Below are 27,639 nucleotides of genomic sequence, written 5' to 3'. Positions count from 1 at the left end.
TTCGACGCAGCGTGAATGAATGTGTTGGTGAGGGGTTTTGGCTTAGAATGCCTAAGATCAAAGAGAATTTGAGCTCATCCAGATCCTGCAGTGACTAAGATAATAGACGTGAGAGGAAGAAGAGAAAGAAAGAACCTCCTCCAGCTAAAACTAAGAGAGAGAAACAGAAGGTTGCAAAGGAAATAAAAGCTTCCGCTAAGAATCCACAGGAAGACAGTACTGAAGGGAACATGTTTAAGGAATTGCTTTATTTCCTGATCAGTGGAACCAGCTGAAGGAGCAGATTCCAGATACTGATGCAGCAATCAAGAAACTGTGACGAGTAGGATCCCTCAAAAAGGTCAGAGGAAACCATACACAAGATTGTTTTGTTGTATACATCCTTTTAAACTATTAAAATATTGTTTACATCTAAAAAAAAAGAAAAGAAAAAGAAAGGAAGCATGGAGAAAGAAAGACAGGGAGACAGAAAGAAAGAAAGGGGGCACGAAGAGAGAAAGACAGGGAGATGGAAAGAAAGAAAGGGGGCATGGAGAGAGAAAGACAGGAAGAAAGAAAGGGAAGGAAGGCAGGGAGAGAGGAAGGAAAAGTGGGGGAGGGAATGAGGTCTGGAGGAGAGGAAGCATACAGGAGGCTAAAAGAAGGGAAGAAATATTGGATGCAGTCAGAAGAAGAAAGTGCAATCAGAGACTCATGAAATCACCAGACAACAAAGGTAGGAAAAATGATTTTATTTTCAATTTAGTGATCAAAATGTGTTCTCTTTGAGAATTTATATCTGATGTCTATATTTTGCACTATGGCAGTGGCGTACCTAGCATATGTGACAGCCGGGGCCCATCATTTTTTTACACCCCCCCCCCCATCTGTAAAGAAAACATGATTTTTAGTAACAAGCCACACGTCACACATGAGTACCTAAGAAAAGGCAGCATCTTACATACTGCAGTGAGCAGTACAACATCAATACACCCATTGTAAAACTAAACAAGCCAGACTAGTACAGATCAATCCTGCAATCAAGCCTAACAAAAAACCATGTCTTTCGAACACACAGAACACAGATAGCACCTTCGCCTAGTACGGAATATGTAATCACAAACTAACCCCTCCCTCTTTTACAAAACTGTAGTGTGGATTTTAGCCACAGTGGTAACAGCTCTGACGCTCATAGAATTCTGAGCATCAGAGCTGCTACTACCATGGCTGGCGCTAAAAAACGCTCCATAGTTTTGTAAAAGGGGCGATAAAATAGAAATACATAGACAAAGGTTAAATTGAACCAGTAAGAAGCTGGACTCTGCATACAATGCAACACCACAGAAACAGTGACACGTCTCCTAAAGCAATAAATAAATAGAAATTTTTTTTCTACCTTTGTCTTCTGTGGTTTCTGCTTTCCTCATCTTCTTGTAACTCTCTTCCTTCCATCCACTGTCTGCCGTCTCTCTTCCCCTATATGGCATCTTCTCTCCTTCTATGCCCCTTCCAGAAACTGTATGCCTCCTCCTTCCATCTCTCCTTTCACCCCCATTGGTCTGGCATCTCTCTCCTCTCCTTCCCTCTCCCACAGCTCTCCTCTGCAATCCCTTTCCCTTTTTTCCCTCATTTTCCTTTTCAATTTATTTTCTGCATCTGTCTAGATTACATTCTTACTACCCTCTCATCAATGTCCTTTTTTACTGTCTACCTAAAGCTTGCCACCTCTTTCCCTCACTCCTTCCAGTATCTAACTCTATCCTCATCCCTTCCAAATTTCATTAAAAACGAAACTGACCTTGTTGTGTTTAAGAAAATTTTAAAAACTTACCTATTTCAAGACGCGTTTGACATATGAAATATCACCTTTTAAGGTCCAATATTCTTCCCATTTCATCCTAACCCATTATTACCCGATGTGTTTTCCCTTTGATGTCAATTTCTAACAAAGAACAACATTGTAACTTTTCCCCTTTCCTCCCACCCCCTCCTGTTCGTCTAATTTTGTCTGTCTTATGAGTGACTACTGTAAACTAAATGTATTACCACATTCTGATGGTTTTTAACACTGTACATCGCTTAGATATTATTATAAGCGATTCATCAAATAAAGGTCAAACTTGAAACTTGAAACTTGAAACTCATCCCTCAATCCAGTATGTGCCCTTTTTTCTTTCTCCTCCCCACTTCCTTCCAGCGTCTGCTCCCCCTCTCCCTCACACTTCCATTCAGTAGCTGTCCCTACTCTCCCCCACACTTGCATTCAGTGTCTGTCCTTCTCTCCACCCCTTCCATCTACTGTTCACCTTCTGTCTCGCCCCTTCCAGTCACTGCCCTCTCTGCCCTTTCCATCCAATGTCTGCCTTCTCTCTCTTCCATACAACATCTTCCTTCTTTCTATGCTCCTTTCATAACTATCTATCCTGTTCCCCTTCTCTCCTTTGTACATGATTTATTTCAGCTCTGCCACCTCTTCATTTTTTTCTCTTTGTCACTAACCCATCCCTATGCTCTGGCATCTCTCTCTTCTCCTTTCTTTCCTTCGCACCCCACAGTCTGGTATCTGACCTTCCCTGATTCTCTGACATTTCTCTCCTTTCCTTCCATCTATCCCTCCCCCTCCATGCTCTGAGATCTCCCCCTTCCTTTTCCCTTAGTCTGGCATACATTCCTCCTTCCCTCCAAGCTCTGGCTTCTCCTTTCATTCCCTCCTCATCTTCCTTCTCCCTCCAGCTGGGTACAGCAACACTCTCCCCTGCAGCTCTGGACTTCCCCACACCTGCTCCCCTCAAATTGCCAATGCTTTGGTTACTCTTCTTTCTTCCTCCCTCCTCCCAACACGGGACCCTGCGGCACCATCATCTCTTAATCCCTCTAACGCTGGCCCTGCAGCTCCGGATTTCCTCACACCTGCTTCCCCCCCCCCCCCCGCCCCCAATCGCTATTATTTTAAATGTTATGGCAGCTGCGGCGCTGTATCCATCGGATGAGACTTCTAACCCCGGCCTGCCCTGGAACTCTTCCTGCAACAGCAGCTTCCTGTTCCCGCCTAGGCGGGTGGTGGCTGCAGGAAGAGTTCTGGAGCAGGCCAAGGTTAGAAGTCTCCTCCGATGGATACAGCGCCGCGGCTGCCATAACATTTAAAATAATAGCGATCGGGGGGGAGCAGGTGTGGTGAAGTCCAGAGCTGCAGGGCTAGAGTTAGAGGCAGTGAGAACAGCCGGCTGTATACCCCCCAAGGTGTGCACCCAGGGCGGACCGCCCCCTCCCTTGGTACGCCACTGCACTATGTCCCCCTTTTACTAAACCTCAATAGTGGTTTTTAGCACAGGGAGCCTATGAGCATCGAGAGCAGCACAGGGCATTTAGCACAGCTCCCTGCACTAAAAACCGTTATCGTGGTTTTGTAAAAAGGGAGGGGGGTATATTTGTCTATTTTTGTGTACTTGTTACTGAGGTGACATTGCATAAAGTCATCTGCCTTGACCTCTTTGAAAATCTGCAGAATATAAATGATAATATTTTCTCTGCGTACAGTGTGCTTTGTGTTTTTTTAAATTTTATTGTTGGTAGATCATTTTGACTTGGTCATTTTAAAAGTAGCTTGCAAACCCAAAAAGTGTGGGCACTCTTGGGATAGGGATTGGTTATAATGTAAAACATCACTGATGATGTTGCAGTAGTCATGTAGTATACTTTATAGGTTATATTTGTGTTCATTATATGGTTTATCACTATATGCTTCAATGACAATAAAGATATCTAAATATAAAAGATAACATTGTCAAGTTTTTAGCCTATGCCAGGCTCAGAAAAACACAAGATAAAATTAACATAATAAATTATTTTCCTTGTGCCCAGTAAAGCAGAACTTACATCTGCCAATCCATCATTTACATGCAAGGTTACAGTAATTTTAGCACAACTTCATTAACATTATAAGTAAATGTCTTAACATGCACATTAAGGCCTTATTGTTTCAAGTTTCAAGTTTCAAGTTTATTAATTGGCTTGTTCAATCGCTTAATCGGATTTCTAAGCGATGTACAATAAAATATACATCCATAAGGAAACAAAAACAATACATACACTTAATTAATTATAATATAAACAAAAGGTAAGAGGGGATGAAATACATTTTTTATAGTAAAGAAAGAACATACAGGGAAAATACAAAAGGAAGTTGAAAATACAAAAAAAAAAAAAAAAAGCAGAATAATTCACTAAAATAACACTTTATAATAAAATTTAATTAATTTGCAAATGCATCTTTAAACAGAAAGGTTTTTAATTCGCTTTTAAATTTCCCAAACACCTTCTCCTCCCGTAAAAACATGGGAAGCGCATTCCAGATCTGGGGAGCTGTACATGAGAAGATAAATTGTCTTCTTGTACTAATAATTTTCAACGAAGGAATTGATAAAAGGTTCCGTTCACTAGATCTTAAGGTTCTTTTAACTGAGTATGGGATAAGTAACCTAAATAAAAATGCTGGAGTCTTATTTTCTAATGTTTTAAAAATAATTGTACATAATTTATGCGTAATTCTATGAATGACTGGAAGCCAATGAGCCTTTTTAAGGAGTGGTGTATACAAGCTTTTTTTTAACCATGCACAAGAGGGATTTAATACACACAATACTGTTTATAGCATCCTCCCCTTGAGGGAGGAGAGTGTGGCGTAGTGCTTAGAGCTGTAGCCTAAGGTTGTGGGTTCAAACCCCATGTTGCTCCTTTTGACCCTGGGCAAGTCACTTAATCCTCCACTGCCCCTGGTGCATTACATAGATTGTGAGCCTACTGGGATAGATAGGGAAAATGCTTTAGTACCTGATTTGTAACCTGTACTGAGCTCCTTTAGGAGGATGAGCTAAAAAATTAAATAAATAAATACAATTTTTGGCTTTTCCTATGGGTTGATATCAATGTGAATGATAGCTATGAGTATATGTAGTTGAACAGTTATTATGATAGAAGGGGATATGGATATACTGAGATGCTTATATAGTAAGTAGGGATGGTCCATGGGATTTTTCAACAGAGAGGAGTCACAATGTGGTCTGGGGCCTCAACTTTTAGTGCACCTGGGTGAATAAAAATGTTTTATTTCTCTTTCTCATTTTTTTTCTTCCTGAAAGAAACACAGATCATACTATACTGTCACTTCCTTTCTACCTTTTTTTTATGAACATGTCATTCACTTTCTCTCCCAGGAGCACCACAAAATTTAAAGAAGGGAAAATAAAGCAGAATAGAGGTTGTGAATTCATATGTGTATATTTTTTCACAGTTCTTTTTCCAACAGCAAGGACGTTTTCATGTCAAACGTTAAATTAGATGGTTCGAGCAAAAATGTGTCATTTAGGCCCTGAATGATTGATGGCTTTGTTTTTCTTATATTATGTCTATGGGGCAAAAAGTTTCATATATCATGCCACAATCTATTTTTGCAATTGTGCTGTATTTTTCCTTCCTGCAAGATATATATATTTTTCTTACTAGACAATAGTACAAGTGACCACACCATCGCGCTTGATGGCTAAAAATTATTTTGTGGCCAATTTCTCACTTCTACTGCTAATTACCCACCAGACACCCATTCACAATTTCAGCTAATCCCTAGTAGAATAGCAGGGAAATTCTAAAACCCTTCCAGTGCCTAAGTTAATTGAAGAACACTGTTAGAAACGGCACAAAAATGGTGAGGTTGAAGTGCCTATCAGTGCCTAAATATAATACTCTAGAATTGCACAAACATAGGTGCTTTAGGTCACCAAACACCAAAGTAGGAGTGGCCAATGCTGGAGCTGGTATTAGGTGACCTAAAGCACCGACGTAGGCACAATTCATGTAAAGTTAGGTGCTCAGAAAATCCTGACCTACATTTCTGGTACCTATCTTTGCTGTGTGAACACAAAAAAAGTCCACAGCTTGCCATCAGCCCCTTAATGTCTTAGATACCTAAGGAGGAGGGGGGTCCAAAACTTGTTAGACATTTCACTTGCAACAGAATCTCTTCATTTGCAGATTTTAGATGCATTCATTCTATATCATTTTAAATAATGTAGTCCCTAATGTATAAGGTTGGGATTCGGCAGTATATATTTCCTAGATACATATCACTGTAGATCTATATAATTAGAACAATTTACCTTTTCTGAGTCTGTCATTTGACTAATTCAAGTTGGTGTAATATAAAAACATCACGTGTTAAAAATGTAATAATTTCTACTGTACTGTCTTGCAGTAATAAAAGTGTCAAGTCTGTAACTCACAGCTCCCAAATTTGAGAGGACAAGCATGGCCGTCCATTGGGAAATCCACCAATCTCATGGGACACTCTGCTCGTATGGTAAGCCTACAGTAAGTAAAAAAAAAAGATCCAGCATAGCATTAATATTGCAATATTTCATTCCAGAGCAGCCATAATTAATTAGGATTTCAAGGTAGAATAAAAATAATGGAATACCTCATCGTGTATAAGATAGTGCCATTCCTCATTATCCTAAAAAGTTTATTTGGGGCTGTCATGTTGTGCGAGACTGATTTTTTGCCATTCCTGAAGAAAGTGTCAGGCGTCCATACTTTTGTAACCATCAGATTATTAAGTCTTAAAATTTCAATTGGCCCATCATATCTTAACCGTCTGTCAACCCATGTTTGACGGAAGAAGACATCCATTGTGTATTCCTAAATAGTGGTAAGAAAGTCAATTTTCTGCTCAAGTTTTGCTGTAAATCCTGAAAGCAAAAATGGGAGTGTTAATATTCATATGTCAAAAGAAGAAAGATTTTCCAACCTATTATTGTAAGTTGTGTACTTTTTAATTCCTTATTTTACTGCATTAGTCATATAATAAATAAGCACACTTTTAATAATCATTCAAGAATAATTACTATAATTTCATGAAATTGCCGGAAGCAGGCAATTAAGTTTGTGCTCTGGCATACAGCTTGCTAAATATATTGCTAGGAAGACAACAAATGCAGTCAGATATAGTCAACGAAATGGAAAGAATCTTTGAAAATGACAAATAAAAGCCAAATGACTATCTAGTCTGCCCATCCATACCATCATCTGTCACTTCATAAGAGATCCTATGTGCTTGCCCCTTGCTCTCTTGAACTCATTTATAGTCTTCGTTTCCACCACCTCTAAAAGGAAGCCGTCCCTTGCACCCTTTCCATAAAGAAGCATTATCTTAAATTACTCCTGAATCTATACCTTTTCACTTTCATTTTATGCTCATTTCAGAGTCTCCTTTCAGTTGGAAGAGACTTGTCTCCTGTGCATTTATGCCACAGAGGCATTTAAATGACTATCATAGTTCCTTTCTTCCACCTTTTTTCCTAAAGTATACATATTGAGATCTTTAATTCTGCTCTCATATACTTTCCACCAGATTCTATAAAGGATGCCCAAATTTGTGCATGATCCTGATTCCAATGCTACTAATCCTAAAGCAAGCAGTGGCTTCCCCAAAATCTATCTGAATAGCAGACTCTAGACTTTTCCTCCAAGAACTTGTCCAAACTTTTCTTAAATTCAGCTATGCTAACCACCGTTACTATATCTTCTGGAAACAAGTTCTAAAGTGATTTATTGAGTGAAAAACTAGTTCCTCCTATTCATTTTAAAAGAAATACCATGTAACTTAATTGAGTGTTCCCTTGATTTTGTACTTTATGAAAAATTTAAATTGATTGATTTTTACCAATTCTACACCATTCAGGATTTTGTAGACCTCTATCATAGTCCCCCTCCCCCTCAGTCATTTCTTTTCCAATCTGAAGAAACCTACCTTCTTATGAGAGTTCCATCCACTTAATCAGTTTGGTTACCCTTTTTTGAACTTAGAAGTAACATTAGGAAATACTTTTTCACAGAAAAGGTAGTAGACACCTGGGACACCCTTCCAGGAGAGGTGGTAGAGCCAAAAATAGTGAGCAATTTTAAAATGCATGTGATAGGCACAAGGGATACCTAAATTGAAAGAGGATTGAAACAAAATGTGGCTTTTGAGGTGTTATCTTGGGAAACAGTAGTGGGAACTGAGGCTGATGCTGGACAGACATACAATCTGTGTTCCACAGATGGCAAAAGGCTGAGGGCCTCTTTCACAAAGTCGTGGTAGTGATGGTGCCACAGTAAATGCACCAAAACTTATTCCTTTCCTATGAGCTTCGTTATAGAGAACGACACAGGGACAAATTTTTCCTCATTCCCGCGGGAACTCATTTTCCCATCCCAGCGAGTTCTTGTCCTGTCCCTGCCCCATTCCTGCAAGCTCTGTCCTCATCTGCACAAGCCTCAAACACTTTAAAATCATTTCCTCAAATTGACTAATAGTGTATGATAATGTAAAGTATTTTTGAGTGCAATAAAAATGATTTATGTCAATAAAAAAAGGAATCTTAGTGTTGACATGGGGATTATGGTCTCTATGGAAGTAATTAGATCCATGATATAAATATTCTTGTGTTTGTAGTATGGGGAAAGAACCACACCTTTTCATAATTTCCCTTTTATTATTTCCCCTTTCTTTTCTCCTTGTCTCTCCTTCCTTCCTCATTTCTCTTTGGGATGTGATGTACAATTTGTTTTGCATATAAGATTGTGGGGCTTATTTTCAAAAGAGAAAAAGTCAAAAAAATTGCACAAAGTGGCATTTGGATGTTTTCCCCCTCCTTTACAAAGCCGTGCTAGCGTTTTTAGTGCCAGCCACAACGGTAACAGCTCGGATGCTCATAAAATTCCTATGAACATCTGAGCTGTTACCACCATGGCTGGCGCTAAAAACGCTAGCACAGCTTTGTAAAAGAAGGGGTTTGTTTGCTAAAACATCAACATTGCCATTTTCAAAACACATTGCTAGATGGTTTGCTATGCTGTTTGACTGTAATCCATCTAAATCTCATAGGAGCATGTTGGGGGCATGTTTGGCTCAGATTAGGGTGGACTTAAAGATGTGGCCATTTTTCTGCATTAATGGAACTTTACAGAAAATGTCCAGGGCAAAACTTGGGCGTTTGAGACTGGATCTGTTTCAATAATAAATAAGTAACAAAAGGTGACTAAATGACTACTGGAGATATAAAAGCATGGTCCTACTTACTGGCCCTTTCCCACCCCCCAAAGTTATGAATGAAACAGAACGTATCAGCCAGTATGGTAGCTTCAGATATTATGACCAGTTCTATTAAAGCAAGCAGGGCTCAGGAGTAGCCTAGTGCTCAGTGCAGTGGACTACAGAGATGGGAACCCAGGCCCATATCCCACTATAAGTAGTACACTTGTGGTGGAATGTGTAAGCCCTCTAAAACCCACCTAAAACCTACTGTACCAACATATAGGTGACACCAGCAGGCATAAGGGCTATTGGGATGGTATACATTTGGAGGTTATGGTGAGATGTCTACCTGAGACCTTTCATGTAAAGTTCACTGCAGTGTCCCAAAGGGTGCCCCACTGCTCTACTGGGATGTCTATGTGGCCAGCGTGGCCTCTTCTATGTCCCAATGGCTGTTTTTTTGTGCATTTTTCATTTGAATGTTTTTTTTTTTTTAATGGTTTAAAAAGATAGATACACTGAGGCAAACACACTAGAAAATGGCCACTATTTGCTACTGGATCTTTATTTATTTATTTATTATTTCGATTTCTATCCCATTGTCCCCGAAGAGCTCAGAACGGGTTACAGGTTTAACATACACATGCATATAGTTAATAGGTTACAATTTACACTAGATTAGCCATAATTTCAGTACATGTTTCCGATACAAGTTTTTTTTCTAGCTAGACACATATTTAGGGTCTAATACTAATATACAGTTTGCTGGTTATAATTTACCCTGGTTATTCTACAGTGCAAGTTTTATCCTAATTGACAAACAGACAGTTTATAGTTTGGATTTGCTTTCCTTAGATGACACATAACAGGTTCTGGTACCAATGTGCATTTCTTTGTAGTCCATCAGTCAAGGGCAGGGGTTAGGTGAAGAGGTAAGTTTTTATTGCTTTCCTAAAGTTGAGGAGTCCTTCAAGGGATCTGATCTGCAGGGGCAGTCGATTCCAGTGGCTCGATATGTAGTGGGAGTAGGAAATTATTTGGCGGTTTGCAGTTGCAGGGCACTACCAGGGGGAGTTTTGAGGCATATTTCAGCCTGGGAGCGGAGAGACCGGTTCGGTACGTACAAAGGAAGCTTAGCCATCACATAGCCTGGTGCCATGTCGTGCAAGGATTTGAATGCTAGAATCAGGCCCTTGAAGACACAATGTTTAGCTACAGGTAGCCAGTGAGCAGACGCGGGCACGGAGGGTTTTTAAAAGCCTGATTGCCGCACTTTGGATGTTTTCCGCAAATCATCTAAACTTGGATTTAGATGTCACATTACAAATGCTCCTCCTCATTTCCTTTAGTTCTATTTAAGTTCCCACTTTGAGATATGTTTTCCAAAATGATGCACTTATAAAATGTAATTTAAAAATACCCAGCTAACTACTATGTAAAATTGAGCATGGGGCCAATTTTCTATCTGGTGATTTTATTGCATTTGTCTTAAGCAAAGCAGATACATTATTAGTCTGGTTTAGAGACTCAACCAAGCCGATACATTTTCAATTCCAAGTGGTTTTAGCCCTTTAAAGGGTATAGTTATCAACATGGGCTGCTATTGATGTAAGTTTATGACAAGTCTTTTATTTTAATGTATGTTTGTAGAATAGCATATTTTAAAATCTACATACATACCTGCAAACTCTCGGCCATGCTCTGCCAAGTTCCAGTTGGCATTTTATCAGAACCCTCAGTGTTTTGCTTGCATAAATGGTATATAAAATTACCTTTTTTAAACGTAGGAATATCGATTACTTCTTTTCTACTAGCTAAAAGGTAAAACAGTAAACTGTGGAGTCCTTTTATTATGCCGCAGTAAGGACTAGCGCATGCTTACCACACCTTAAGAGCTCACCACAGGACAAGGTCAGACACCCTGTGATAAAATTGCAATTTGCAGGTGCAAACCATGCACTAAAGAATTTCCTACATTTTTCTTAGTGGAGGCATGTCTGGGGTATAGTGTGGCCATGACAGTGTGAATCAGCGCAGTCGCATTATCGTGTGCTGACTGATTAGTGCAGGATTAGTACATGAGCTTTTACTACCTACAAAATGAGTGGATGCAAGGGCTTATGCATTCATTTTTTGTTGCTGGCTGCATGCTAATGGCACATGGCCATAATTGGAAAGACGGAAAATCAGTGATTTTACGGTTTGAGTAAATATGGTCTTGGCATATGGAAAAGACTCATGTAAGGGAAGTTTAGACCACTTTTTACATAGTAACATAGGGGTCCTTTTACTAAGGCGAGCTAGCCGTTATAGCATGTGTTAAATGCTAATGTGTCCATTATAGTCTATGGATGTGTTAGTGTTTAGCGTGCACTAAAACGGCAAGCATGCCTTAGTAAAAGGACCCCATAGTAACATAGTAAATGATGGCAGATAAAGACCTGAATGGTCCATTGAGTCTGCCCATTAGTTATACCCATTAAAAATACATGATTAATTTAACTTGTTTCTTCTTTGATATCTGGGTCCTAGATTGTAAAGTCCATCACATATGGAACACAGACCATGCAAGTCTGTCCAGTACCAGCCTTAGCTCTTTAATTTATATTCTTTGTTTTCTAATTAGAGATCCTCTATGTTTATCCCATGCTTTTTTGAATTCCATCACAGTTTTCCTCTCCACCACTTACCTCGGAAGGGCATTCCAGGCATCTACCACCCTCTCTGTGAAAAATAATTTCATAACATTGCTCCTGAGCCTTCCTTCCTCAAATTATGCTCTCTAGTTTTACCATTTTCTCTTCTCTGAAAATGATTTGGTTCTATATTAATACCTTTTAAATATTTGAACGTCTGTATCATATCTCCCCTGTCCCTCCTCTCCTCTAGAGTATACATATTTAGGTCTTCCAGTCTCTTCTCATACTTCTTTTGGTTCAAACCCTTTACAATTTTTGTCACCTTCCTCTGGACCATTTCAAGTCTTTTTATATCCTTCACCAGATGCGGCTTTCAAAACTGAACACAATACTCCAAGTGCGGCCTCACCAACGACCTATACAGGGGTATCAACACCTCCCTTCTTCTGCTGGTTATTCCTCCTTCTATACAGCCTAGCATCCTTCTAGCTACAGCCACCGCCTTATCACACTGTTTCTTCGCCTTTAGATCCTCAGACACAATCACCCCAAGATTCCTTTCTCCTTCAGTATTTATCAGCCTATCACCTCCCAGCACATATGGTTCCCTCAGATTTCTACCCCCCAAATGCATCTCTGCAATTTTTCACATTGAATTTTAGTTGCCAGACATTAGACCATTCTTCTAACTTTTGCAGATCTTTTTTCATGTTTTCCACTCCCTCTGGGGTCCACTCTGTTACAAATCTTGGTATCATCCACAAAAAGGCTAGCACTGAGCGACAAGTATGCTATATGCAATTTTATATTTTGATGTATGTTAGGGTTCGACCAGTTTTCTTGGATATAACGATGTTCATCGTTGAAGCGATGTGTATGTTACAGTAATTTGACTTTCCATATGTAAATGTGTAATTTGTTTTATAGTGTGTTTATTTATCGACGGACCGGGAGCAGCAGAGGATCCCCTCGGGCATGGGATCAAACTCCGCCCCCTCCCCGCAGCTCCACTCACTAAGGCAGTTGGAAGGCTCAGCGGGAAAACATTACCTTATTTTAAAAGTTCAGTTGGCCCTTCCTTTTCCGTTCTTTTTATCGCCGGATCGGGAGCAGCAGAAGATCCCCTCGGGCATGAGAGCACACTCTGCCCTTCCTTGCAGCTCCACTCACTGTTAAAAGGCCCAGTGCCCAACGGTTAAAAGGCCCAACGGTGCACAGCCGTTCGGCGCGCCTTCTAAGGCACATGTCAAAGGCATGCCCCTTAGCACACGCCTTTGCGAAGCGACTGAGAAGCGACCACACGAACACCCTCACCTCTGCTGATAGCCTCTCAAGACACAACTACTACCCTATCATGGCAGAACAATTGCAACACTTTCATCGGTCAGCTGTTTTGACCTAACATTCAAAACTTTGTTGTCTAATTGACCCACTATCATTAATTTAAGCCACTGAAGTCTATCCAACCTACGGTCACTACCTCTATCCCTACCAGCTCCACCTCATCCACAAATTAGCGTCTCAAGGGCTTATACCCTTCTCCAATTATAACGCCTAATTTTGGAAACACTGTGTAATCTCCTCTAAGTTATTACTCCCAATCTTATAAGTACTGTTTAGTTGCCCTCATTCCCCTCCCCACCCTTCCCCCCTCCATCTACAATCCTCCCCACAAAGGAATCATGAAACCCACAAAAAATATCCTCCTTCCCTATGCTATCTTATAGCTTATCTGCCTCAGACTCTGGTCCCACAGGGTTTCCTCCTTTGAATCAGTCCCGCCTACCACCTACCCAGCCTACAAACAATGCCGACACACCTATGACCACCCCTCACCCCTCACCCACCCTGACTGAACAGGACTAGGCCCTTTTCAAATCCAAGTACTTCATAACATCCACCACTCTACTAAATCCCATCCCAAAAAACAACGAGAACTTCGGAACATCACTCTCAACAATCCCATTCCAGCCCCAATCTCCTGCACTTTCTCCAGTGTCTACCTCAACATTCACTCCATTAGAAACAAAGCCCAATTTGTGAAAGACTGACTAACTACCTCCAAGCTAGACCTAGTATTCCTAACCGAGACATGGCTTATCTCAGACAATGACATAATCAATGATATCCCACCTAATGGCTACAAAATCATCCCCCTCCCCCAAAACTCTAAAAGAGGGGGTGGAATTGCCATCATTCTAAATCCACCGAAGACCTTGAAATCATCACCTGCACCCTCTTGAACCAAGACCTCATGAATCAACTGACCACTACATTGTTCTACATTCCGCCCAACAAATGGAACAATGCCAGCCAAGACTTCTCTGAATTCCTCCTCCTAAACACCTCCAAGGATAATTTTAATCTTCTACTAGGCAACATAAATCTCCACCTGGAATGCCCAGACTCCCCATCAGTCAAGGAAGTACTCTCCCTGCTAACCTTCCTAGGAATCCCCATACCCCCTCCTTACTGCCACCCATCAAAATGGCCACCACCTAGACTTAATCTCCTTCTCCTCCAATGACCCACCTCCTCTCCATCTCCCTTACAAAAGTATCCTGGACCAACACAATCTGGTCAGACCACCTTCTCGCCAGCTTCCAGCTACTTTGGAACAATACGAAGCCTAAAGTAACAGTCAACCATAGAAAGGATGCCTCAACTACAACCTTTAGACCCTCCCTTAACCCCACTGAATTCTGGTCACACTTCTCATTATTACCCACTCTCAACACCAATAAGGACTTCCCCGAATACTGGAACAACACCAGCACCATGATCCTCGATAAAATTGCTCCGTTAAAGAAAGGTAAAAGAAAGACGACAAATAATTGATGGATGGTACGACATGGAACTTACAACACTTAAACAAAAGGCACGCCAACTGGAAAGAATCTGGATCAAAACAAAAGATGAGAATGACAAAGCAATCTGGAAATCCAAAATATACGAATACAAAAGAATTTCAAAAGAAAAGAGACGCACCTATTATTCGACCAAAATAGGTTCCCCCACAACCAACAGCAAAGAACTCTTCAAACTTATTAACACGTTGTTCGATGTTAACCATCATAAAAGATCTCCCTCCACCTAACTACCGTGAAGTCCTTTTGCATCTCACTTCAAGGAAAAAATCTTCATGCTACACGCACCCTTCCAAAACACTCCCCCTACCCCACCTCTTTCCCCACCACTAACCCCCACTCCATCTCCATCCTAGCTGACATGCTCTGGGATCACTTTGAAAATCCCAATTGGTTCCAATTCCTCCAACTCTCCAACAAATACGTCAACTCCCACTGCCGTCTCGACAACTACCCACCCACCATCATGAAATCGGCTCCCATGCTTTTCAAAGCTCTGCTCTATGACTGGATCTCTCAAAGGATGGCCAACAGTGAATTCCCAATGGACTTTGGCCACATCCTCATCACTCCCATCATAAAGAACCAAAAGGACCCCTTATCATCAACCTCCAACTACAGACCAGTAGCCAACATCCCCTTCTTCACAAAACTGATGGAAGGCCTGATCAACACTGCCCTAACAAATTATCTGGATAAATTTTCTTTGCTACATGAATGCCAATCAGGATTCCGCAAACACCACAGCACTGAAACTGCACTAGCCTCCATTATAGATCACATTTCTCACATACTTAGTGCAGGGAGTCAAGCACTAATACTCCAATTTGACCTGGGTAGTGCCTTTGACTTGGTGGACCATGAAATCCTACTTAACTGTCTGGATGCTATTGGAATTACGGGCAAAATTCTAAACTGGTTCAAGGGTTTCCTGAAAAATCGATCTTATCAGGTCATCAATGAACAATCCTACTCACAATCATGAGTCAACCCCTGTGGAGTCCCACAAGGTTCCCCTCTCTCTCCCACCCTCTTTAACATATACATGTCCTCTCTAGGCCAAGCATTGTCAAAGCTGAACATCGAATCTTACTTACATACAGACGACATCACAATCATCATCCCCATCTCCACCCTATCGACCAAAACCAGATCCTTCATCTCTTCAGTCATCAATCAAGTATCTCAATGGACAAAAAACTTCATACTTAAACTCAACCCAGATAAAACCAAATTCTTCATTGCGACCCCGTCAAACAAAACCATTGACTCTTCAATCAATTTAAACGGTAGCATTTTCTCAATCAACCCTACCATAAAAATCCTAGGTGTCACCATAGGCCAACAACTCACCCTTGACACCTATACCAACATCTTGATCAATAAATGCTTTTGCCTACTATGGAAACTACGCACACTAAAACCTTACTTTGACTTCGCCGCATTTATGCTGCTAGTTCAATCTCTAATTCTAAGCTCACTGGACTACTGCAACATTATCTACCTAGGATCTCACAAAAAAACCATTAAGAGACCAAGAGCGATCCAAAACAAGGCAGTAAGACTGATCTTCGGCCTGAAAAAAAATCCAACCACATCTCCTCATATCTCAAAAATCTACAATGGCTACCGCTCAAAACCAGAATCATCTTCAAATTCGGATGCCTCTGTTATAAGACACTATTCGGCATCTCGCCCACCTACCTCATGAAGCATATTGTTCATCAGAACCACCCTGCCCCTCTTGCAATACTCTGCTATTCTCATTCCTCACACCTAAGGGATGTCGATACCAAAAATTCCTTGATAGGACACTATCCTTCTAGGCAGGCATCTGGAACAACACTTTAAGCACCCTCCTCTTGAATTCCCCATCATACCAATCCTTCAGAAAATCTCTGAAATACCACTTATTCAACAAGTATATCTGATCCTTCGAAACCCATCCTTCCCACCTAAAAATTCCAACATGCACCCCCCCATACCAATGCTATAATCTTCATTTTGCCACAATACCTGCGGTATCCATGCTATATTTCTACTTTACTGTATACCGTCTTGAACTGAATTGGTATGACAGGATATAAATAAAGCTATTATTATTATTTAAGTGATCTGAATGTTAAATGTACTGCCTTATTTTGTATGCAAAAGTGTAACTCACCCTGGATAACAAACAAACAAATCTTACCTTCTAACCGTTCAGCAATGTCGCTCACAAACATATTAAACAGAATCGGTCCAAGAACCGATCCCTGAGGCACTCCACTAGTCACCTTTTCCTCTTCTGAGTGAATTCCCTACTGCAGTTTAGCAAAAGGACCCCTTAATTTTTACCACATAACCAGCTGTTTTGTTAATCTGTACTCACAGAAAATAATTAACAGAATATCAGAAGCGGGAGCAAATTTGTTTTGCTTTGTTTCAGAGGATGAAGAAGAAAAGACCATGTCACATTCACCCCTGTGACTTACGTACAGTGGCAAGCCAGATCAGAAGTTAAAGAAGTTGCCCCAGTGGTTCAATTCTTATACCTAACTTCTGTTCCTTGAACCTCTGGAACTGGAAATCCTGCTCGGTTAACATTTCCAAGTTTTGAATGGCATCTACTCAGTATGTACCAGGACTGGTTTAAGAAGGAGTAAATTTATTTGGCTCACAGTAAATGGTTATACCTGTAAAGTACAGATGCAAAGGGTTTAAATAGGATGAAAAATTTGGCAGTCAATAATGAGGATGCCTAATATAAATAGCATCAACAGGAGCTGATTCTGACTGAGCTAAAAGTTCAAAGTGCAGCAGAAAAATATTGGACCTTCCAAAATCTATGCAAATAAACAGCTTTTGAACTCTTTGCCACAATATGTTGATACTGAGCTATGCTTTCTCAAATTTTTGAGGGAAGACACGACATGTTGCCAAGGTCAATTATTAGATATAAGTATGTAGGTTGATTGCAAGAGAGAAATGTAATTGTGCCCTAAAGTAGTTTTCCAGAATAGCCCTGAGATGTCCAGCCTGAAATTTCCCAATAAAATCATGTGGATGAAATACAAATTGTTAAAAAAAACAAAACAAAACACCTCACCCTTGATGAAGAGTTGTGATTCTTTATTTTCCCCTGTGTATGTGTGTGAAGATGAATTGAGCATTTATGGCCAGATGTACTAAAAAGGATATTATCATGCTAGATTTGATGGGAAAAATGCTTAGTACATCTGGAATTTAATGAGCCCAGCTGTGCCACAAAATTAAGATGCTTTCCTTTTTTTTCATCAGTTTTTACAATGGTTTTTAAATTGAGCATATTTTGTTAATCATGTACTGATGCAAGATTTCATCAATTAGATTTTTTTTCAGTATTAGACATAATTATTTAATTTTGTAAGCTTTTTTCCTCACTGATTATTTTCTTCGTGTTTACAGATGGTACGGTAGTTCATCTGTCCTGCACTTTGTTCAAATACTACTTAGCTTCGTATATATCTTGTGCTCCACTCCGCTTTCTTCATAAGAACCTAGCCAATGCTTTTATGAAATATTTGCAGATGTAGAGTTGCACTAAACAACAAGCAACAAAATCATTCAAAATATATGTATAGTCAAGTATGCCTTACATCCCTTGTATTTGTATAAGTTTTTTCTTTATTCCCAAAATTGTTTTTAAACAAATATAGTGTATCTTCTTGCCTGCACATCTCCATATATATCCTCTGTGTTGCTCATTCATATTCACATACTTAAATAGGTCTTAATTGCATTGGGATAATTTGAAAGCTGAGTCTCTTCATCAGTGGAAGCCTTAAACTGCTTGACATATAGGAGCCCTTTTACTGAGCAGCACTAAACATGGTCAGCACTATCCCCAGAGCTGGTCTTTTTCATGTACTGAATAGAAAGTTGCATAGGGACAGAAATTTCATCCATCCTCACTTTTACCCACTAAGATCAATTCTATCTATTTAATTAATCTACTTCATCTTCACCCATATCTACAGGAGTCAATGTCATTATTCACTACCATCCTCCATTTCCTCCCAACCCCATCAGCTTCCTGTGTTTTTTGGGCTGTATTCAACATTTAAACAATCAATGTTCCAAGCAACAGGCTGGTGTTCTGGCTGCCTCTCTGGGCATTCCAAGCCTCATTCTGGGACTCCGATTACCTCTCTCAATACATTCCATTCCTCACTCTGCATAAACTTCTTCCATCCTTTCGGAAATCATACAGCAACTCTTTCCATTCCTGTGGGAATCCCACAACTTCTTCCATCCCTGTAGGAATCCTGTGGGCTCCACAGGATTTCCATGATCTCCAATCCCTTGCAGCTCTCTAGCACTGAAGCCACTTTCAGCAAGGTGATAAAACGGCCCCATTTTCCATTATTCTTATTAATGGCCATATGCTAATTTCCTCATTAATGTCTGGCCATTAGTATGTGAGCACTTACCAACACCTACTATCTAGATGGAAAGGGCTCACACTTTAACTGATTAGTGTGCTGTGATGTAGCTGTGTTAACCATTCAGCACAGAACATGCCTACTTTCCACTGCCAGAAGCAAGCGCAGATCCTAAAACAACCACAAGGAAGCCTCAGCATGTGCCACAATAGTACATTTTTAACCTGCAGAAAGCACTCATTAGTGATTACTGCAGCTTAGTGAAAGGACCCCCATATAAATGTATTAATTTTTTTAAGCACAGATGTATTTTTGTGCATGCGCTAAAAACCCTAGCACACCTTCATATAAGGAGCCCTAAATATAACAAAGTGATACACCTGGCTCCTCTTTGAAGCAAGGAATATTTTTAAACAACTCAAATGTACACTGATCTTTTTAATCTTCCATGGTTAAACACCAGACTACGTGTTGATTTTTTTTTTTTAATAGAAGTAAGTTTATTGAAAATCAGGGGTAATGCAACAAAACAGAAATAAGATGCAACAAGACAGCAGAATAACATATTCGTATACAGCCAATAAAGCACTCCCAATAAAGGAAAAACTAACATTACCTTAGTAGAACTTCCAATGTTTGTACAATTTTTTAGTACATATATGAGTAACAACCCCCTCCCCCAAAAACAAAATTAACCATTGGCGACAAGGAATAATGCACCAAGAAAAAACCAACACAAAAAGTGATCCATAACAGAAGTGATAAATGCCATTGAACTCAAAAAGGACAGGCCAAAAGAAAAGGGGCCCAAATTGCCTCCCATTTGGCAAAAGTATGTCTATTAAGTGAAATAAGGCGTTCCATCTCGCAAATTTAATGAACCCAAAGAATCCAATCAGAAATAGATGGAACAGCCCGAGACTTCCAATATTTTGCCAAGTTCATACAAGCTGCTCGACAAGCCTGGCGAAGCAACAAGCATTGAAAGTTAGTAAGCCCCAACGGTTTAGAGCCAATTAGAAACACCGCCGGGTGCCATGAAACAGCACAACCCAACCATGCTTGTAAATGACTCTGAACGGAGCGCAATATGCTTGGGTTTTGCAACAAGTCCACCACAAGTGACCCATAGTACCAAGTGCACAACAACCTCCCCAACAAGTAGAAGACACAGAAGGAAACATGTGATGCAGCCTCACAGGAGTAAGATACCATCTATAGGCTAATTTGATAGCATTTTCTTTAAATCTCACTGCCACTGATGTCTTCAATAAATCACATTCAATCACAGACCAAGTTTTATCCCCCCAAACCACCCCCAATTCCCGTTCCCAATTGTTCCTATATAAAGTATAACCTGGAAAGGAGGACACCAAATATTGGTAAAGACAAGTAAAAAGACCCTTAGTATTAGTAGAGGTGGCACACAAAACCTCCAAAAAGGAAGGTTCCCGCTGTACAATCAGATGGATACGAGGTTGCAAAAGAAAATGTTTAAGTTGTAAGTAAGCATAGACATCCTGAGGGGGAAAATAATAGGTGTTCTGCAGAAAAGAAAAAGAAAGAAACTGTCCATCCTCAAATAGAGCCCCCCAGGTAGCCATTCCAGCCGCAGACCAATGGGTAAAAACCCCACCATGCATCCCCGGTGGGAACAAGGGATTAAAGACAATAGGCGAGTGGCTAGACAAATGCGACGGTTCTGAAGAACAAAGGGAGTCCCAATAGAAAAAAGTAGAAGAAATAGGAGGGTTCAAAGAAGAAGGAAGAGAATGAAGTTTAGGAGGAAGCCACAAAAAATGCCCAAGTAGATGAGGACCAACCAAAGATTGTTCTAAATGAATCCGAAATTTATGAGTGCATGCCTGAAACCATTCAAATGCAGCTTGTCACAAGTCCAGCACTACAGCCAGCCTTGTTTCAGCCAGAAAGCAGAGAAATTTAACTCTGAAGCTTAGGAGAGCCAATCAATGCAGCAGCTCTCCAACTAAGATGGAGCAAGACCCTGTTTCTGGAGAGATTTCCTAAGAGCAGGAGCCCTGGGAGGAGTGGGAGCAGGATGAAGACAAACACTCCTTTAAACCTAGAAAATGGAATGCTAACAAACAAGCTCTCGAAGAATTCATTTATCAGAATTCCCTAACATCACCTCATAACCTACTCCTTGGAGACATAAACCTCCACCTAGAAGATCACACCTCCAAACAAGTAGAAAATATACTCTCATACCTCAAAGCACTGAACTACCAGATCCTCAACCCCCAACCCACACACGAAAAAGGCCACCAACTAGATGTCGCTGCATACATGTCCCAACACACTCACAATCCCCAAATCCAAGTTTCAAGTTTCAAGTTTATTTTTGACTTATTGAATCGCTTAATTTAATTTGCTAAGCGATTTACAGATAAAAAAAGGTAAGTACATCAGATTAATTATAAAAGAATACATAGGTTTGACACACTATCATACAAAATAATAAATAATGCCTGGCACCCTTTCCTCTGGTCAGATCACTACAAATACACCTTTAACATCAATTGGGCTCAACGCAATAACAAGCAACCCCCTCCCAAAACCTCCTTCAAAACACGCCAAAAAATCGAACCCTCCACATTCTGGGACAAAGCAGACCCCGCAATCACCAATATAGCCCCCAACGAATTCATATCACAATGGCGTACTGTAAGCGAAACCATCCTGAATGAGCTAGCTCCTGAAAAATCAAAATCCAGAATCTGCAGACCATCAGACAAATAGTTCGACACTCAACTTCTCCAACTAAAAAAGCTCTGCAGACAACTAGAAAGAGAATGGAATAAAAAGAGCCTAGTACACACAAAAACAGTATGGAGAACTCAAATCAACCAATACAAGAACAAACTCAAGGAAAAACGGAAAGCCTACTACTCCAAAATGATAGGCACGGAAACCCCAGATACAAAAAAGCTATTCAATCTAGTAAAGAATCTCACCGACACCAAACCTCACCTAGCTACACAAGGAAACCACCCACCGACAGCTATCCAACTAGCAGACCATTTCAAAAATAAGATCACCAAGATCAGAACCGCATTCAATAATACTCACACCCACCTCGACAAGATAACAACAAACCCTTCAACAGGAGAAGCCATCGCCGCAGACAGAAGCTGGACAGTCTTCCCCGTATTACATTGGTCGGATATGAATCGACTCTACAAAAAATACAGCCAAGCTTCTTGCGACCTAAATAACTGCCCCACCTACCTGTTATCAAACTCCTCCACCACATTCAGAGCCAACCTCATGCTATGGATTCAAACTACATTAACAGAAGGTCAATTCCCTCAAGACCTTGGAGAGATCATAATCACCCCAATCATGAAAGACCACAAAGGCCCAATAGATAACCCCTCCAACTACAGACCAATCACTTCAATACCAATATACGTTAAAATAATAGTAGGTCTAGTTGCACAATATCTCACCAACTACCTGGAAGACCATAACCTACTTCACCCCTCACAATCAGGATTTCGAAACAACCACAGCACAGAAACACTACTTGTAACACTACTAGACACAGCTCGACAGCAAATTAGCAAAGGCAAAAAGATAATGCTAATCCAACTTGACCTCTCCGCAGCATTTGACCTGGTCGACCACTCCATACTGCTACAGATACTTGACGCCATTGGGATCTCAGCAAGGTCTACAATTGGTTCCAAGGATTCCTCAAATCAAGAACCTACAGGGTAAAGTCCAATAATATCAAATCAGAACCATGGTCCAACCCATGCGGAGTTCCACGAGGATCAGCTCTATCACCTACGCTCTTCAACCTCTTTATTTCCTCCCTTGGAGCCACTTTAGATAACTTAAATGTTACATCCTTCAGGTACGCAGACAACATCACCATACTCCTCCCCTTCGACCCATCAGAGCCTACCACTACAGCAAAACTGGAAATAATCCTAGATGCAGTGGAAAAATGGATGGTAGACCATAAACTGAAACTAAGCTCAGATAAAACAAAATTCCTTCTGCTCGAAAAGGCCAAAACTCCCACCATTACAGAACTGAAAATTAAAAACACCAAATACCCAATACAGCCCGAACTCAAACTCCTAGGAATAACGATAGACAGATGCTGCACAATGCAGTCCCAAATCAATAAAACATCCCAGAAAGCTTTTTTCATTATGAGAAATCTACGTAAAATAAGAAAATTCTTTGACCCAGCACAATTCAGGCTAATTGTCCAATCCCTAGTCTTAGGTCTACTGGACTATTGCAATTCCCTCTATCTACCTTGTCCTGCCAACATGATAAAACAACTTCAGACTATACAAAACACTGCCCTCAGATTGATCTACTCCCTGAGAAAATATGATCATATTACATCTGCCTTCCTAGACTCTCACTGGCTACCTATGCAAGCACAAATTCAATTCAAATTCTACTGTCTATTATTCAAAGCATTAAACGGCTCCGCCCCCCCCCCCCATCTAAACAACTGCCTAAACCAGATCCTCACCTCAAGACAAAGAAGAACTCCAAACCCTTTTGCCTTCCCTCCACTCAAGGGCACTCAGCGCAAAAAGATGTTTGATAACCTTCTGGCAACGCAAGCAGCAAAACTTAACCACTCCATCTCCAACCTGTTGACGGCAACGGGCGACTTCAAAACTTTTCGAAAAGAAATCAAAACCCTACTTTTCAAAAAATTTATCCAGATATCTTAACCCAACCCTTCCCCCTCCTCCTAGATAAATTCTCCCCCAAAACCTCCACTTAAATAATCTCTTCCTCCCCAAACCACCAACCAAGTATTCAGATCCCTGAAATGTAAACATAGAAACATAGAACATGACGGCAGAAAAGGGCCATAGCCCATCAAGTCTGCCCACTCCAATGACCCACCCCCCTGACTTTACTCCCTTAGAGATCCCACGTGAATGTCCCATTTTCTCTTAAAATCTGACACGCTGCTGGCCTTAATCACCTGTAGAGGTAGACTGTTCCAATGATCGACCACCCTTTCTGTGAAGAAGTATTTCCTGGAATCACCTCAAAATTTCCCTCCCCTGATTTTCAGCGGATGCCCTCTGGTGGTCGAATGACCTATAGGACAGAAGATATCATCTTCCACCTCGATACGGCCCGTGACATATTTGAACGTCTCAATCATGTCCCCCCTCTCTCTTCGTTCCTCTAGTGAGTACAGCTGCAATTTATTTAGCCTTTCTTCATACGTGAGATCCCTGAACCCCGAGACCATCCTGGTGGCCATTCACTAAACCGACTCAATTCGCCGCACATCTTTCCGGTAGTGTGGCCTCCAGAATTGAACACAATACTCCAAATGAGGTCTCACCATGGATCTGTACAGTGGCATTATCACTTCAGGTCTCCTGCTGACAAAACCCCTACGGATACAACCCATCATTTGTCTTGCCTTGGAGGAAGCCTTTTCCACTTGATTGGCAGCCTTCATGTCATCACTAATGATCACCCCTAAATCACGTTCCGCCGTGGTTCTAGCCAAGGTCTCACCATTTAGTGTGTAAGTTCTGCATGGATTTCCCTTACCCAGGTGCATTACTTTACACTTTTTAGCATTAAAGCATAGCTGCCAAGTCGATGACCACTGTTCCAGTAGTAGTAGGTCCTGCATCATACTGTCAGGCAAAATGCTTTTGCCTACTATGTTGCACAGTTTGCCTACTATGTTGCACAGTAATCTTATTTGTACTCTAACTGTAATCTATTTGTTATACCACACAGTAACGTACAGTCAATTTAATATCCAATTTGCAAGTTCTTCCGGAATTAATCCAGATACCTCTCCTCCCTTGTAACCAAAAAACAAGCAAACCCAAAACTGTTGTAACTTCACTGGAAATGTCCAGTTAGCTCTTTTGTAATCCGCCTTGAACTGCAAGATATAGGCGGAATAGAAGTCCCTAATGTAATGTAATGTAGTGTAATGTAATGACTAGGCACTAGTAAGACACAGCTTAGAAAACAGGCTCCCAGTCCTTTAGGCGCACACCTGCTGAAATTGATTGCAGAGCAGGAGAGAGCTCAGGGAAAGCTGAAGCCTGCCCATCCCCCACACAGGCTGGGGCGTGGCTCTCACAGAGCAAGTCAGGTGGAGCAGTGCAAGCCAGGGAAAGGGAGAGCTGAGCCAGCAGAGGAAGCAGACTTATGGCTGGGTGCTCCAGAGGTCAGGCAAGGTAATGAAGTGGAAATGCAAGATTCAGATGAATCTTTACTGGAAAATCAACCAGACTGCCTGAGGCCAGAGGAAGCCATGGACATTGTTCTGGATCCAGTTGATGACCGCATGGACGAAAGTTAAGTCTTCTTTTTGATTTCTTTTGCTTGAAAAGACTTTCCACTGCACTGAGTTGTGGAAGAAAGAACCTATATGTTTGCTGGCTGTTTGAGACTTTTAAAGCCCATTGTAGGGAAAGGCTACCTTACCAGGAAAGGACTTTGTATGGTGTTTTTTTCTCTCTGTTTTGAGAAGGTAAAGTCACTGGGAGCTACAGTGGGGATTGTGAGGGCAGAATCCACATAAGATCCACAGGGTTGGGATTGTGGGGCCAATTAGGCTATTTTTGAGAGTGGATTCAGCAATTCCCCACCCCCACCAACTGCCTAGGGTTAGTAGGGGGAAGCCTGACTAAGCTTAGGTAGGCACAGTGAACTTTACAAGGACAAGTTGGTGTTTGCAGGACTGTGCAAATACTTACCCAGTTTGCTTGAAAGAAGCCGGTGAGGAACTTCCAATACTTACCCTGAGGCAAGGGTGTGAACAGCCATGTGCTGACTTGGCAGTCAGAAGGACTGCAGGGCTAATGGCCAGAACAAGTATATTGTTTGAGTTTGCTTTCTTCTTATTATGGATATATTTTGAAAGTGGCTACACTACTAAATAAAGCCTTCCTTATTGCAACTGTGGCTGAACGTGAGCCTTATTGAGTTGAGAGATCTGTGACCATTCTGACTTTTATTCTCTCAGAACATTATTATCCCAGCAGGGCTTTCAACTTTTGAAGGCACGCCAGAGTCAGTGATTTGCGCTCTGAACCCAATACTGGGAGTGTGACAAGCTCGGGATTGCGCTTCTCTATAATACCAAAAGATATTAGGCCCCCCCAAGGCCCTCCTTAGCTTTATCCTTATAGAGAAATTGATGAGACAGACGAGGTCATTTACTCTGCCACACAAACTGAATAAAATAATTTTGCAAAGTAGAAAAGAATCGCTGAGGCAAATGAAGCGGAAGAACTTGAAACAGATAAAGTAAGTGAGGCATCACATTCATCTTTAAGGTGGCAATTTTTCCAAACCAGGATAAATCCGTAGATATCCAACATTCCAAATCCATATGAATTGCTTTAATCAAGGCAGGGTCATTAACTGAACCCCTAAATATCAAATGCTACATGAAGCCCATTTAATATGAAAAGAAGCAGAAAGAGAAGTGGACAGAGAAGGCAATAGCCCAATAGCTAAACCAGCAGTCTTGGCCATATTAACCTTAAAGCCAGAAACAGAAGCATACTCCGAAATTTCCTTCATAAGATTTGGGAGAGAAACCAAAGGATTGGTAAGTGAAAGTAAGACGTAGTCCGCAAATAAAGACAGTTTATATTCACGATCGCCAACCGAGATGCCCATGATGTCTTGGTTTGCTCGAATAGCAGCAGCAAAAGGTTCCATAATTAAGGCAAACAACAGTGGTGTCAAGGGACACCCCTGTCTGGTACCATGAGAGAGAGGAAATAAGGCAAAATTACCCCCATTAATCTGGACACAAGCAACTGGAGAAGCATAGAACACTTGAATCCATTGACAGAAAAGAGGTCCAAACCCAAATTTGCGTAATGTGCTATCAAGAAAAGGCCAATGAACCCAGTCCTTCCTCCCTGAGTGCACCTTTTACTCCTTGGTCATCTAACAGTCCCACGGATTCCCTCACAAGTTTTCTGCTTCTGATGTACCTAAAAAAAATATTATGAGTTTCTGCCTCTTTGAGGGATGTGGGGACAGGATGTTTGGGGGTCTGGGGGGTCCTATCGAAAATTCCCATCCATGTCAGATTCAGGGACTATAAACATTCCTAATTGCAATTCATTCAGATTTGAGGAATAGCTTAATCCTTAGTACTGAGGACTAAAAACCAAGGGAACCAGAGTCAAGGTCCACAAGCTCTTTATTTTTTGTTTTTCATTGTGAACTCTGTACATACACCACTTCAGGTGAAATCTGTAGGCAGGCACATCACTTCAGGTATTCTTCTATCCCTAGAAGGCTCTATGTCTTTTGTTTTTCTCCATTTCAGTTTTTAAAATGGATGTTTATGCTGGATGTCTCCAGTACACAGGCATCCGTTTCTCATGTATTTTAGAACAGACTGTATGCCAACAGTTCTTGTTCTAAAATACATGAGAAATGTAGGTCCATATGTGATATACAGACTTGGACATTCATATTCTGATTTGGATGTCCTTTCTAAAATCTGCCTCTAGGTGTGCCATCTGTTGTTACCTTTGCCAGGATATCATGGCAGATCTCTATAAAACTAATTTAAATTTCATTTCCCCAATCTTAAAGGAGAGAAATACAGTTTTTCTTGTATCAACTAGCAAAAGTTAGGAATATCTTCCCATCTGAGATTAAATTAA

The 27,639-nt window shown here is 40.8% G+C and overlaps 1 protein-coding gene across 2 annotated transcripts in view; it reads right to left on the bottom strand.

The window, feature by feature from the left end:
* GABRA4 (gamma-aminobutyric acid type A receptor subunit alpha4) overlaps positions 1-27,639 on the bottom strand; it is a 159,705-nt gene that overhangs the window by 96,126 nt on the left and 35,940 nt on the right. For both annotated transcript variants that reach the window (XM_033921157.1, XM_033920327.1), the window contains exons 4-5: positions 6,449-6,669; positions 6,255-6,337 (exon numbers count right to left, since the gene is read on the bottom strand). In XM_033921157.1, the coding sequence (XP_033777048.1) occupies positions 6,255-6,337; positions 6,449-6,669 (304 nt within the window). The remainder of the gene's footprint in view (positions 1-6,254; positions 6,338-6,448; positions 6,670-27,639) is intronic.

This window comes from Geotrypetes seraphini, chromosome 1 (genome assembly GCF_902459505.1).
Source record: "Geotrypetes seraphini chromosome 1, aGeoSer1.1, whole genome shotgun sequence".
In the NCBI taxonomy this organism is placed as follows: domain Eukaryota; kingdom Metazoa; phylum Chordata; class Amphibia; order Gymnophiona; family Dermophiidae; genus Geotrypetes; species Geotrypetes seraphini.
This window is presented reverse-complemented; position numbering and strand designations above follow the sequence as displayed.